This window comes from Mesocricetus auratus, unplaced genomic scaffold (assembly GCF_017639785.1).
Source record: "Mesocricetus auratus isolate SY011 unplaced genomic scaffold, BCM_Maur_2.0 Super-Scaffold_4256, whole genome shotgun sequence".
Taxonomy (NCBI): domain Eukaryota; kingdom Metazoa; phylum Chordata; class Mammalia; order Rodentia; family Cricetidae; genus Mesocricetus; species Mesocricetus auratus.
Genome location: NW_024429182.1, coordinates 129,125,993 through 129,140,701, shown reverse-complemented (window position 1 = coordinate 129,140,701; position 14,709 = coordinate 129,125,993). Strand labels below are relative to the sequence as shown.

At 42.6% G+C, this 14,709-nt stretch overlaps 2 protein-coding genes across 9 annotated transcripts in view; one reads left to right on the top strand and one right to left on the bottom strand.

Moving 5' to 3' along the window:
• The window catches only part of Lrrc28 (leucine rich repeat containing 28), a 124,301-nt gene extending 114,401 nt beyond the window's left edge, over nucleotides 1–9,900 (bottom strand). Inside the window, exons 1-2 of one of the 4 annotated variants that reach the window (XM_040730476.1) lie at nucleotides 9,781–9,900; nucleotides 5,355–5,582 (exon numbers count right to left, since the gene is read on the bottom strand). In XM_040730476.1, coding sequence (XP_040586410.1) covers nucleotides 5,355–5,522 — 168 coding nt within the window. In that variant the 5' untranslated portion in view covers nucleotides 5,523–5,582; nucleotides 9,781–9,900. Of the gene's footprint in view, nucleotides 1–5,354; nucleotides 5,583–7,486; nucleotides 7,638–9,780 lie in introns of those variants that run through there. The other 3 variants (XM_040730489.1, XM_040730481.1, XM_040730483.1) reach the window with 3 other exon arrangements.
• Nucleotides 9,901–10,059: 159 nt separating this feature from the next.
• Ttc23 (tetratricopeptide repeat domain 23) overlaps nucleotides 10,060–14,709 on the top strand; it is an 85,776-nt gene continuing 81,126 nt past the window's right edge. For 2 of the 5 annotated variants that reach the window (XM_040730450.1, XM_013123475.3), the window contains exon 1: nucleotides 10,060–10,733. In XM_040730450.1, the coding sequence (XP_040586384.1) occupies nucleotides 10,694–10,733 (40 nt within the window). In that variant the 5' untranslated portion in view covers nucleotides 10,060–10,693. Of the gene's footprint in view, nucleotides 10,734–13,472; nucleotides 13,883–14,709 lie in introns of those variants that run through there. The other 3 variants (XM_040730464.1, XM_013123479.3, XM_013123476.3) reach the window with 3 other exon arrangements.

The following is a 14,709-nucleotide window of genomic DNA, read 5'->3' as shown; positions in this document are numbered from 1 at the left end:
ACCTCCTGCTTGCCCAACAAGTACTTTCCTGACTGGCATATCCCCAGGACCCCAGGTCACATGTCCTAAGAAGTCTCCTCCAAACAGGGCCACCAACTGAGGTCCAAGCATCCAAATGCCAGAGACTATGGCATTTGCAGAAAAGTTCTTTTCTAAAACAAATTGTAGGGCCCCAAATCATGTTTCCTACCTGCCTTTGTTTTTTTGGGGTGGGGGCTGGTTTGGTTTTGGTTTTGTTTGCAACAGGGTCTTGCTATGTAGCCTGGCCTCAAATGAATGACCCTCCTGCTTCAGCCTCCCTACTACTGATATTACAACAGGGTACCCAATGCTCACCCCTAACTATCTTGTATCCACCTCTTAATTACATAACAGTGTTCCTACACAATCAGCTCATATTACATTGAAAAAAAGTTCGACAATTTCTTAGCTATACAAATAAAGGATACTACATAATAAAATACTACTTCAAAGTACTTTAAACCAAATATAGCTACCTTGTAACACAGCATTCATTCTTTTATCCCTTTGAGACTCTCCTAAACCTAAGACACAAAGACACATTTCTATCTACTAACCTAGTAGATAGTACTAAAGATAGTACTTTTTAAAGAAGGAATTTGCAATGAAATATGTATAATATGAATCTATTTTTATTATTAAAAAGGAAAGAGACATCAAGAAATGCAGTAGAGCCATATAAATGTAAACAAGGGAGTGAAAGGGGCTGTGGTCTGAATGCTGCATCTTACCTAAAATTTACATTCAAATCCTCATCCCCAGGATCATGGTATTTGAACCTAGAGCCTTTGGTAAGTAATCAGGTTATGAAAACGGAGCCACCAAGAATGGATAAGTACCCTTATAAAAAGAGACCCAGGAAAGATCCCTCATCATCCAGTGATATGAGGACACCATAAGAAAGCAAGGTGGCACTCATGATTGGAACCTCAGCATTATACTGGCCCCGCCTGAAAGGTTCAGGCATTATGCTGGCCTGCCCTGTTACCTGGCAGGATGCACTCAGGCAGCACTCTGGCCAGCCCAGAGTTCTGTGAGAACCACACAGGTGCAAAGGACCCCTTTAAAGGACTGACCCCTGCCTGCTTATGCTCTTTTACTCTCGTCTTCCTCTCCATCTCATCTTCTCCTTTACTCTCATCTCCCATCCCTCCCCCTCCCTCTCTCCCTCCCTCTCTCTCTCTCAGCTCTGCACAGGTTGGTTACCTCACCCCTTTCCCTCCCTGTCTACCAATAAACTCCACGTGGGATGACTGAGTCACGGTTTGTGTCTCGTTACTGGATAAACCTAGACATTTTAACACCACCACCCCATGATGATGGGTGGGCCACACATACTGGCCTTCAGGCAGATATTTAGGCAGCTCAAAGGGCCCTGTGTTGTGTGGCCACATCATGGCTGCCTCATGAGTTACGGGGGCTGCTTAAGGACTCAGTACGCACGTGCAAGCTCCCCCCCTTTAAGCGTGCACCTCCACATGTTCTCTCTCCCCCCCTTTGCCCCTCCTCTTTGCCCTCTCTCCTCTCTTTATCTCTCTCTTTAACCCCCTACTCTCCCTTCTCTGCCCCTCTCCTCCACTTCTTTCTCCCTCCCCCTTTAGTAAGCTCCATGTGGCTAATGAATCTCTTGGTTCGTGCTCCATCACTCTCTGAAATATAAACAAAAGAACAACATTTGGTACCATGAAGCCCGACAAGCTTTCTCCATAATCTCTCCCGTCGCCTGCTGGTGGGTGTTGGAGACACTCGGGGACCCTGATCTCGAACCGACAACCTTACTTCTCATCTACCCGTTCACAAGACCCTGTAAGGCACCCCTTCTCCTTGTTGGTACATTTCCCACGGATAAGGTCCAGCTCCGCATTCGCTGACTGTACATTTGTTTCAGCTTTAAGCCTCCGGCAGTTACTATTTACCATCTTTCGGACTGCTGAGTCCTTTCAGGCCTTATCCTTAGCCGTGCTCGTGGGCTAACAAGCTCCAAGAGCAAGCTGTGCCATTTTCTGTCTCACCATGGGAATACACGCCAAACTGGCCGCTCAACGGCTGTTTAGAGCAGAACATTTACGGGACCTTTGAAAGGAGGAACCATATATCCAAGCTTCCTTCTACCTCTCTGCCAAACAATCTCTTTCCCTAAACTTGTCTGCGTCCCTCCTCTTCCCAGCGCCATCATGGCTAGCCAGTCTCAAGGCGGGAACCTCCTTCCACCTGGGAGTGTCCTGTTTCTCTAAAACTCCTATGCTCCTGTTCAGAAAGTCCCTCACTCTCCTGTCTGTCCTACCTCTGCTGCCCTTCTAACCGGTTTCTTCTCCCTGCAGATGCCAGCAGCTCATAGTGGCCTGGCCTGAGGCAGCATCTGCTCAGGAAGCTCTGAGACTTTCTGTGTGATGGGAACTTGTTTATGGAAGCAGTCATCTTGACCACATGGCCTAGCTGTAGGCCCGCCTACTCCCTTCCCTCGAATACGCAGAGGGACAGACTGGCCTTTTGTTTTTTGTGGTTTTTTTGTTTGTTTGTTTTGTTTTGTTTTGCTTTTGTCTCTAATTTCTTCTTTCACTGGCTCTGTTGCACAGAATGACGTGCCTTTCCAGGACATGGTAGGGCATATATTTTTGTTCCAACTGCAGCGGATCTGCTTTCTTGTCACTGGCTGTTTTGAGTCTACTCAGTATCTTTAAATGTCCTGTCTGTTTGCTGCAACATGAGAATCAGAGATCACATTCTGGTTCTTCTTACTTTTACTCAGTCCTGTTTAACATATCCATGTGTATGCATACATGTAGCTACTGTTTAAAAATGTAAGCTAACTCTATATGTAACTTAAATTCAACTGTGCTAAGTCTCAAATATTTCTAAATTGTTATATATCTTTAAATGATGGTAAACATTTAAGGTTATAAAGGTCTATTTCAACTTAACAAAATATTTATACCACCCAGTCCTTCCTATAAGCTGTTTACAAAAGTTAACTATACTAAGTTCAGATTAATGATCAATTAATTACAGTGATAAAGCCTTACCTAGCCACCTATACGCTTAAGGCAAGTAACTAAAATTTTGTCTGCTGAGATATACTAAACAGACAGCACTCAAATGCTCAGAGATCTAGAGAACATGGCATTTAAAATGTTTTATTAAAAAGCTTTTTATAACAGAGAGACAGGCCAACTGCTGGCCCCACCCCCATTTTCTCCAAGAAGACTGGTGGGTACTGAAGAAACTCCACCCACAAAAGGGGTAACCCTAGCTATTGGACAATCCTGCCTTCCACCTCAACTGCTACAAAGGACTTGGGCCAATGATAGGCAAGTCTTCCTACTACTCCCAATCCACAGGTCCCACACTATGAGAAGGCAGGTGTCCTTAAAGCATGTGCCCTCAAAAACTATGGAGGACCTCGGAGGTGGCTGTCCTTGTGGCCAGCTAGCAAGTCTCTCTTATTCTCCAATAATTAACTCAAGTAAAATGTTATCCTTCTCAAGAACTCTGATGTAGCTTGACGGCTGGTACATTTTAATATAACTCTTACCATTCCTTCATTTAAAAAATGTTTTAAGGTATAACAAAGTAACATATACAAATACAAGATATCAGATCTTTCTCATTATGCTACTGTTCATAGTCTTAACATTAATCATAAAGTTTTAATGAGCTATTAATCCAACTCTAACAGGGTACTAAAAAACATTCCACACCACTATTCGATAACTACAAGGTCAAAATTAAGGTACTTTTCATTGTCCTAAAGATTATCTGTCAGTTTTTAAAATGTTAATGCTTTCAACCAAATCATTTCTGACATGAATATACTGCTAATATGTCTAATACTTATGTTTTCACAAACTCAAAGGATTCTTTTAAGTTTCATGGAGCCAAACTGGACCCACCCAAACAAGTCAGATTCACTCCAGATATTATTATTCAATCTCTCCCTGGTCCGGCGACTCCCTTCCCTCATCTCGGGACCCCCTCCCTCATCTTACAATCTTTCCTACAAGTACCAGGGCCTAAGAAAAAAAAATTTCCTAAACTTAACTTTGTCCTCTGCTCTGCCAACATCTTGCCAGGTCTAAAGAGGTGCCAGAGTTCCACAGTCAGGACTGCGATGAAACAACCAGCTACCCCAGGACGTGGCAGCATCCCAGCTTTCTTGGGCCCCCCAAAATGGTCAACGCCCTCCAGGTCAGCAGGAGGCAGTCTTGAGAACTCGATACCCTTATTCCCTAGCCTGCCAGAGCATGAACCTGGAATGAATGAGATAAGGAGGCAGATGAAGGGTGGGGGTGAATGGCAAAGGGCTACAGGGGAAGGAGAAAAGGAGAAGGAGATATATGAGCAAGACAGCAGTGTGCACATGAACATGACCTATTGGGATCCATTATTTTGTACACTAACTAAAACCAATTTCAACTAGGTATGTGCAATGAGCCACTTTGGACATCCAAATTGTGTGATACTGGCATATTTTCCTAAACTGAAAATTGCCAGACATTTACAAAAGACCAACTGCTTAACTTTTATAAGTAAAGGCCAGTTTCTTGGAAAAGACTATTCCAATGGGGTACTGTTGGTAAGCAGTAATCTGCTTATGAATATTCTTGTACACTATTTTACACAGCTGGGGAAACTGGAGCTATCATCCTTGATATATTCCTTATACCTTTCTTCCCAAGGAACCAGAAATCTTGGTAAGTCTGATCTTACATCACATAGTATCAATATTTTGTAAAAGACTAATGAAGTGTAGATAAGACATTTTTTAAGTTTAAAAACCTAGGTAGGCATTCAACCTTCCATAGGAACAACTATGTCAAACACTAAAAACATGCATAGCAATCTGTTCCCTGATAAACCAAAGATACACTTTATAATGCATTCCATCTATTTCAGGTATTTTACAGACTCGTGTGTCCAGAAATACTTGCCATACATATAAAACTAGTATGGCAGACTTTCTAGACACTTAAGGAAAGTTCAAAACACAGAAAGGTTCAATTAAAAAGAAACAGTGGGCAAACCCAAGTTTCGAATCAGGTAAAAAGATAACCATAAAAGGCCATATGAAGTAAATTTATTTAAAATGGGGACCATATTTTATAATGAGCAGTGAGAATAAAATTCTGGTTAGAACATTCTCTTCCCAAATTTAAATAGTTTCTTTATCTCACATATAATAGATTATGGTGAAGACTTTGTGCTTTCTCTTGGTCAGCCCACATATATATCCATTCCTGCACATGTAACACCTGATCCGAATAGCATGGGAAACTAAAACACATCTTGGTCAGGATGACATTGATAACTGGTATTGATGTAATAAAATACTATACCAAGGTTGTAAGTGAGTTCCTTTTCATATAGAGCCTCTCCAGATGTTGTAGTCCTTCATCTTTCAGCAACTCCAATGGGAAATGGTGCAGATTCCTATAATTTAAGAACAAATTCTTGTGCTTTTCAAGCCTGGCCACAGAGATCGTCTTACAAAGTTCGGATGCCATGACTGAACATATCTGATCAGGCACACTGCAGCACTACATCTTGTCAAAACTGGTCCATTTCTATAAAGAAGACAAAAAAATTTGGCCATTGTAAGATTTCTTACGAGCACTGCATATAAACCTTTTAGCCTACACAGTTAGAACATACTAAAGATAATTACACTTTCTACCTTCTTTTGTGACAACTAAAATTTCTGCACATATTTAGGGCATTAAAATAATAATAGAATGGTCTGATTAAACAATATTTACTACTTACTGAAAAAAAAAAAAAGACCTGACTGGCTAGGCAGTGGTGGCTTACACCTGTAATCCCAGCACTCAGAAGGCAGAAGAAGGCGAATCTCTGAGTAGGGGCCAGCCTGGCCTACAAGGTGAGTTCCAGGACAGCCAGAGGTGCTACACAGAGAAACCCTGTCTTGGAAAACTGAAAGAAGGGGAAGGAGAAAGGAGGGGAGGGGAGGGGAGGGAGACCTAACTGGGGAAAATTTCTTTTGGACTTAAGGTAGGAATCTTTATCTATGAGAGCAGAAACCAGTTTCTGGTTTTATTTTTGTAAGATGGGCCAGAACTTACTATACAGCCAAAGAAGATCCTAAAATTCTCATCTTCCTGTCTCTGCCTCCAGCTGTATGACACACCTCTTAGTTTCTGCAGTAGGGATATCACACCCCAAACTCTGTGCATGCTGGGAAAGCACTTTATACCAACTGCTCTGCATTCACAGACCTCGGAGGAAAGTTGTACATCATGTAACCAAAGAAAAACAAACAACCTCAAATGCAGCAGGTCCCATTTTCATTTTGAGTTGTTTCATTTTGTATTTACTTATCTCAAACATTAAATATTATTTCTACTTACATCACTAACAACTCCTTTACTCCCTACTATATAAATATTGCCAAATGTTTCACATTTTTAGTTCTTTTATCTTTTTATCCTTCTCTTTATAGCTTTGTAGACTATTGGAAACAGCAAAGGAAGCGGTCCAAAATCACTAGTCAGAAACACTGCACTAGTAACATGAACCCCGTGTTACCCAATTACCCATCTCTCAGGGCCTTGCAGGACTCATGTAGATGTAGCAGTAAACACGTTGGTTGCAAAAATTATTGTAAAGTCTCTTCCAGCCCCAAAGGAAACTTCATTTGCCACTCCTTCCCTTGTTTTTTTTTTTTTTTTTAATCAGGGTCTCTCTGTGTAGCTCTGGTTGTCCCAGAACTCGATCTGTAGACCAGGCTGGCCTTGAACTCACAGAGATCCACCTGCCTCTGCCTCCCAAGTGCTGGGATTAAAGGAGTGCGCCACCACTGCTATTAACACAGGAGGAAACAAAATTCAGGGCTTCCTGAACTTGTTAAAGGTGGAAGAGCTCATAAAGAATTGGAGGATTTCAAAGTGTGGGCTCTTTACAATGAGGCACAGGGCTCTGGCAGACATTAAGGAAATGGAAGTGCATGACAAATGACTTGAGTTTTGCTTCTAGTTCTCTACTGAAACAGAAGAACAGGGCGCAGTTTCAACCGTTCTATTCGCTTTAAGAAAATAAATCTCATGGAGAATTTGTACGAAGGCTTTCAACAGTAGAGTTTTGTAACTTTGGGGTTACTGTCTATCATTTCCAAACTCTTATTTCTTATCTCAGAAGATAACAGCTGCCATTTTACTTGAAAGAGTTCTTCTATGAAGTGATCAATAACAGTTCCAGGTCAATCTATGAAGCTAATGCTTCCCCATATTTCTCCCATTTCCTTTCTTTCTCACTTTATTGCCAGGCACCTGATCTTCCAACATCATATGTCTTTATATAAAGTGAAGGGAACTACAGGACTGACAGCATCAGTGCCTCTGTGCAGAAAACCAAGCTGCCCAAGCAATTATCACTGAGTAAGCTGGGCACGGTTTAGCTGTCTCACAGTATCTCCAATGTCACACCTCCCCAAACATCTGTCAATGCTCATCACCTGTCACCTCTCCAGGTTTGCCTGTCTTAGCAAATGTAGGAAGACAACCTTCTCTGCACACAGCAGCTCAGATGGACGTCGTAAAGGATCCCTTTCTCCCCGACACAGCTTCTTCAATCAATCACGAGGCCAGTGTTTCTCTTTCCAAAACACATCTCAGTTCCAGCCGCATCTCTCTCCATCTGCCAAAGCCACAAGCCACTGCCATCTCCTGTCTTGGCCAGCTGCATTCCTGGCCTTCATGTGTCCACTCTAATCGCTTCCAATATATCAGCCACAGCAATGCGATGGGGGATATCCATATATATATATATATATATATATATATATATATATATATACACATATATATACATACATATATATATGTATATGTATATATATACATAGCCAGTAGCCAGACAGGAAGTATATGCAGGGCTACCAGATGAGGAGAATTCCAGGAAGAAGAGGCAGAGAGACACCATATAGCTAATGAGGAAGCAAGAAGTCCAGGTATCACCAGATAAGCCAAGAGCTCATGGAGATACGCAGATTAATAGAAATGGGTTAATAATTAAGAGAGAGCTAGCTAGTAAGAAGCCTGAGCCATCGGCCAAACAGTTTATAAGCCTCTGTGTGTTTGTTTGTGGCCAAATGGCTGCAATCCAGGTTGGACAGAAACTCTGTCTATAGCAATGAACCTCAGAAAATGTACACATAATTGCATCTCTCCATCCTGGGCATGTCTTACTAAACCTTTTAGTAATTCCTTATTGAGAAGAGCAAAGTCTTACAAAGCTTTCAGAGCTCTTGGCCATCGGGCCCAACCTGCCTGTCCAGCCTCCTCTGCCACATTCACCAAGTTCCTGGGCTCTCTTAGTCCTAGGAGCTACCAAACTCCTCCAAGCACTTGATGCTTTCCTCTTAGCCTGGAAATTGCATCTCTCCCCTCACAGATTTCAATATAAAACTCACTTCCCTGTTCCAAACTAATTATTTCCTTCTTGGTTTTCTTTCAGAGCAGGCCAGTTGTTCAGTTTTCAGAATTTCCAATACAGACAGACAGACACTTTAGACAAGTCTGTAAAATCCCAAGGGTACACAGATACTGCTGTTTCTTCATATTTGCATGGCTGCATAACACTTCAGTAACAAATACTTTTAGCTTTCAAACAGCTAATAACTGGATGAAATCAGAACAGCTCTTCCAAGTTTGACTTTTTGTCTACGCATTAAGAGCACTCATAGACTCTTTAAACTTGCTACCTGCCCTAAGGATCTTATCCTCACAAGGAAGCAATACAGCAGACACTAATTAATCTCCTTCACAGATGAGGCACAGTGTCACAAACACAATGGGGGGAGGGCTCAAGGGTCCTAACCTTACCTTACCTATAACACAGCCTTTTACAAATGTAAAATGTAACCAGTGTGTCATCATTATGAGACACACAAAGATTACACAAATGAAAGGTTTTCCATTTACAAAGTAAAACTACATCCAAAATCTCCATTCACTGTAACCAAATGGCTTTCTGAAGGCTCCAGCTGGAACTGGCTGCCTCAAACGCATCATTACTTTCTGTTGAAATGCATCTTGCTACAAAGACAGATTGAGAAATAAGGTGCATAAAAATGAAATAAAAAAGCTTTCAAAACCAATAATGCTCCCGCTTTTCCAATATGCACTCCTTGGTAATACAGCCTTTCAAAGGTTAGTTTTCCTGCCCCTTTCAAGTTCATCACCTGCTGCCTGCAGTCAATGGTAAATTCTGTACTTAGTAGTAGCTCTGTACAGCAGCATCCTCAGTTTCCTGAAAGTCCAACACCAGCCTTTTAGCAGAAACAATCTCCCAACTTAAGAAAATTCCCCATTTTTAAGCATAAGTATTTCAAAGAACAGTCCCTAACTGACTTCGCAGTTCTTGCTCTAACAGAATACACAATCTGACTTCGTAACGCTGGAGATGAGGGTCTTAGAACCCGTATATTATAAGCAATTGCAAAAGGCTGTTTTCTCCCTGAGAAAAGCTACCAGAGATCTTGGTTTTGCCCGAGTCAGTTCGATTAGAATTAGTCCCGAGAATCCGGCAGCAGGGAGCCCAAGGGTAGAGATTCTGAGACTGGATGATACCGGGATACTCGGGTACCAGGGGCCACGGAGGACACAGCAGCCGTGGAGACCCAAGGCCAGACAGCCCGCGCTCCCTCTCGCAGAGGCCCGGGTGCTTCTGGGGAGACAGGAATGGAGCGTCCCCGCCAGGAACCTAACCAGGGCCCCCGACCTGTGAGCCTGGAGACGGGACACTCACCTCGGCGGCCGCTGGCCAGCGCTTGGTGGCCCAGGCTGCGCTGCAAAGCAATCCAGGGCTAGAGGGAGGGCGGGGCTATGAGGGCGGGGCCTGCGGAGGGGCGGGCCTCACTAACGGGAGTAGGGGTCTGGGGAGAAGTGGCCAGGAGAACGAAACATCGCGAGAGTTCGCCTCAGCTCTCAATGTCTCATGATAGGTGGAATGGGAGGTTCATTTTCAGAGCCAGGCGTCTATTGGCTGAGAACGCGACTTCCTCCAGGGTCCGGGCCATGGCTCTGTGCTGACTTCCGGCTCCGCCGGCGGCAGCCTCAGGAGCCGCCGGTAACTGACCTGTTTTCGTTCACACATTCATTCCGCTCTCAGCCCCTCGTTGACGGATGCTAACAGTAAGCGAGCGATGATATAGCAGGCATCGTGCTAAATGCTTTAACAGCGATCCCGGCTACCGATACATACACCACCAGTCTGACATTTAAACAGAAGCCGTCCGGCTTTCGCAACTCGAGTAAGTCGGGTCAACAAGAAGAACTTACTGGATTTCAGGTCTCAGAACGTTCCCTGAAAGGTGCCAAGTACAGTCTCTACCCTAAAGACCTGGTGTAAGCTGGCACCCGACGCTCCGGAGGTGGGCACAGATCAGGAGTCAGGCCAACCTCAGCTACGTGAGACACTGTCACGTAAATAGAAATAAAACAACACGCACACACACGCACAGGCTGTAGTGTGAGAAAAAACTAAGGACAACCACAACCTAGTGAAGTACTACGGCAGTTCCTAACAACGGCTAAGCAGGCAGTCCATACAAACCTCTTCAAGACGAAAAGCCTGATTGTTCTGATGGAGCAAGTGTGCAGCCCGTTACTCTGAGACTGAGGCAGGAGGATCACAAGCCGAAGGCCAACCTGGCGAGCTAATGAAACCCCTATCTCAAGTATTTTTAAAAAGAAGGGCAGGTACGTAGCTCAGTAGAGGCACTAAATTCAGTCCCTAGTACCAGGGAAGAAAATAAAAACTTTTGTTGTTTTGTCTGTTTGCCTCTTGTTTTGAGACAGGGTTTCTCTGTGTAACTGTCCTGGCTGCCCTGGAACTCGCGCTGTAGACCAGGCTGGCCTTGAACTCACAGAGATAAGCCTACCTCTGCCTCCTGAGTGCTGGGATTACAGCTGTGCACCTCTGCCTGACCAGTAAAACATTTGTAAAATGTGACGTTGACGCAAGAACTTTCTTCTCTCCTCTCCCTCCCTTTCCTCTTTCTTTTTTTGAGACAGTGTTTCTTTGTGTAGCCTTGGCTGTCCTGGAACTTGCTATGTAGACCAAATGAGGCTAGTCTCAAACTCACAGAGATCTGCCTGCCTCTGCCTCAGCTTCACAAATTCTGGGATTAAAGGCCTGCACCACCAAAGCCTAGGAACAGCTTTCTATCATTAAAACTTACACTAAAACTTGCTCTTTATTGTTTAACGAACCACATTCATGTGTATGATGTGTTTTGATCAACTCTATGCCCCCTTTAAAACTTATTTTTTAATCTTTTAAAAAATGGCATGTATTAATTTGCATAGCGGCTTCTTGTTAAGCATTCTCAAATTTTTTGTTTGTTTGCTTGGTTGGTTTTTACAGACAGGGTTTCTCTGTGTAGCCCTGGTATTCATTCTGTAGGCCAGGCTGGCCTCGAACTTAGGATCCACCTGCCTCTGCCTCCCGAGTGCTGGGATCAAAGCATATGCAACCACCCAAATCATCCTCAACCTTTAAATGAACTACTTTTATGATAGTGTAATTACTCTCAGAAATGAATAACTTAAAAAGCAGTTAAATAAAATAAAAATAATAACAGTTCCAAAGTAAGATATGAGTTAAAATAAAACATAAATTATCTATTATTTAATCCAGTCTTCAGGAGTTACAGGAGTATATGGCATAGTATATATCCTATATTTATTAAAACCTCTGGGGGAGTTTAAAATAAGGAAAACTAGAGTTAGTATAAAATTAAAAATCCTTGGAGCATTAAGGATCAACTCCAATAATAAGACTTGCTTCTATCTCTCTCTGACCTCATCAGAGAAGTTTCTTTGTGCCATGGGTGGTAATTAACATAACTCACAACTGATAAATAAGTGTCTATAGAACACTAGCCACAAATGGGACACCCTGCCTCCAAGTCTCCCTAAACCCCAGGAGACGATTGCAGAAGAGGTCAGGGAGGAGCAGAGCAAAACAGCATCTTCTAAATACAACAGGCCTCCGCATTCATTTGCGTGGGTGTTAACTGTGGTTGCCGGTGCAGGATCAAGTCAGTCAGCATTTTACCACGGAGGAGGAAGGGGTTCACCAGCCCCCCATCCTCACCCCCACCCCCAACTGAGGAGCTATGGACAGTCGGTGGCTTCTGGGGGAGGGAGAGTTGGTTTTCTTTAAAGATGTGGCCCTTCATAGGCAGACCTTACTCTAGCGGCTGGCCCCATGAGTATATAGACAGGGCATATTGGACTCCATTGGTTATTAAAAAGAAGAGGAGGAGGAGAAAACAAGAGGGAGTGGATCTGGGAGGGTTGGGGGGAGGAGTAGAGAGGGAATTTGATCAAAATGCATTGTCTGAAGTTCTCAGAGAGTAAAAATATCCTAGATGTCTTTCTCTGGGTTCTGCGCTAATAAGTGTAATCCTCAACGCTCATCAAGGGAATTTCTCTTTGCATCTTATGGAGACCATCACAGAAAACCCCAAGCAATCCAAATGTAGGGTAGAGACACAGCCAATTCATCTGCAACACAACACCTAAGACTCAGGGGTCCCTGGGGAAGGGGGTAGAAAGACTAAAAGTCGGAGGAACAGGAAGCTTGCTGCAAAACTGTGTTTCCTAGAAATGTCAGAAGCTACATCCATAAAGTCGCACTGATGTATGTGCCTAAATATGACCTGAATGAGGACTGCGCCAATAGCCATGCTAACATCAGCTAGGAAAAGCTCAGGAGGCCTCCACAGTATGCAAAGAACTACAGGCAATTAAAGAGTGTTGAGACTGGGTGAATAGTATTCCCCTGAAGCTTATCTAATACCAAATGCCAAATGATCACACACACACACACACACACACACTCTCGTGTGCACATGTAATTTTGGAAAGGCCATGAATTTTAAAGAAAGCAAGGGAGGGGTACATAAAAGGCTTGGTCAGGAAGAAAGAAAAGGAAAAATTATGTAATTATAATCTCTATGCATGTATTTATATAATATTAATAGATTCACAGTCACAAAAAGATTAATAATAGAAAAATATTTTAAGTAATGTCAGCTTCTTAATTTTTGTGTTTCATTTTAAGAGAGAAATATTTTTGGCATATTGTCCAAAAGTTGCTGGTGAACAAAAACGAATCATGTTAAAATAGCTTTTACTTCTCCAAATTGATAGTATAATTACTTTTAGACGTTCAGTTTGTGGAGTACTGATTTACACATTTTTATTGGACTTAAAACACAAAGAAAAACTCTAAAAGATGTTTTTTGTACAACCTGTGGCAACTTTTAACTTCAACAAGTCAGCGATACCACTTTAAGAAAATTCCAAGGAAAACTGCAACCCGATCTAAATTTCCCACCTCTGGCTCCCAAGGATTGGGTTACACAGTTTGACAAAATTCTCTTCTCCACTCCCTATTGGTGAAGGCTCTATCATTCATTCTTTGGCCTGGAGTTTTGAGACAGACAGGGTTGCTTTATGAAAAAAGGCTCTTGTGTTGAGGATGAAACTGCTCTATTCAGACTTATTTATGGTTATCAGGCTGTAGAATCACCAGACTGATCCAGAGGGGGCCAAACTGGCAAAGCAGACGATCAAGGAACTGTGGAACAGAAACGGAGTTTGCATCGTACTGGGTAAACAAACCGACAAAGGATTTTACAACAAAGTTGGAGATGCTGAGAGTTAAGGAAACTTTCTAGGTTGCTCTTGTTTTGTTGTTTTGCTAGTTTTAAAGAACCATCGTCGAGAGGAAACACTGTCGCCATCTGAGGGGCCAGGAGGAGGAGTTTTCAAAGTTATTTTCTCTTTAGAATGAAGTTGGAAACAGGATCCCCAGGTTATCAGTAGCGTTTTGCAAGGTAAACAAGATTAGTTGTAGGTTTTTTTTTTTTGCTTCAAGAAAATGTGCTTTGCTGCTATTGTTGCTCTAATGTGGATTTTATATTGTAATTTTTAAGTCAAATGGATATTTGTGTGTGTGCATTATGATAACAGGTGAAATACACAAGCCAACTATTTAGAGGGAAAAAAATCACAGTTGACTTGGAATTGAAATTGGGCAAATAATTGTAAAGTGGTAAACTGAAGGATGGATTTGCCTATGAACAAGCCAGACATAATTTGGTATATACAACATTATCAAGCAGATGCATTCTCCCCAAAAAGAAATCTGCTGTCTATATTTTCAATAAAAGATGTTTAATTAATGTTATGATATAAAGTTCAGGAATATATAGAATAACTGTTTCTTGCATTAACCATCTTAGTTCGCTACTGGGACATACAACAAAACTCCAGAAGATCATACCAAGGCTGTGGGCAAATGGGGCTCAGAGATTTTCAATGAAAGAGTCTGCTTATTTTCAGTGTGCAGTGACCATGACTGCTAGGAGCATCAGGATCTTCAGGGAGATTGTCAAACTGTTAGTACCTGTTCTCACTAGGGAGGGAAGGAGGGAAGTGGCATCCACAGTGGGGCTGCAGCCCGGTCAGAGCTGGCTAGGACTGCAGCAGCAGGAGGTTCATTGAGAACCTCCATTAAGTGGCAAGAATGCTTTATTTTGTAAACAGAGCAGGAGGTTGCATGAAGAGCCAGTCACTAGCATTAAGGAGTTGAGTTGTAGACTTTCAGTATGAAAACTGGCGTTGCAGCCTGATTGCACCAGGGCAAAGACTGGAGCTCAGT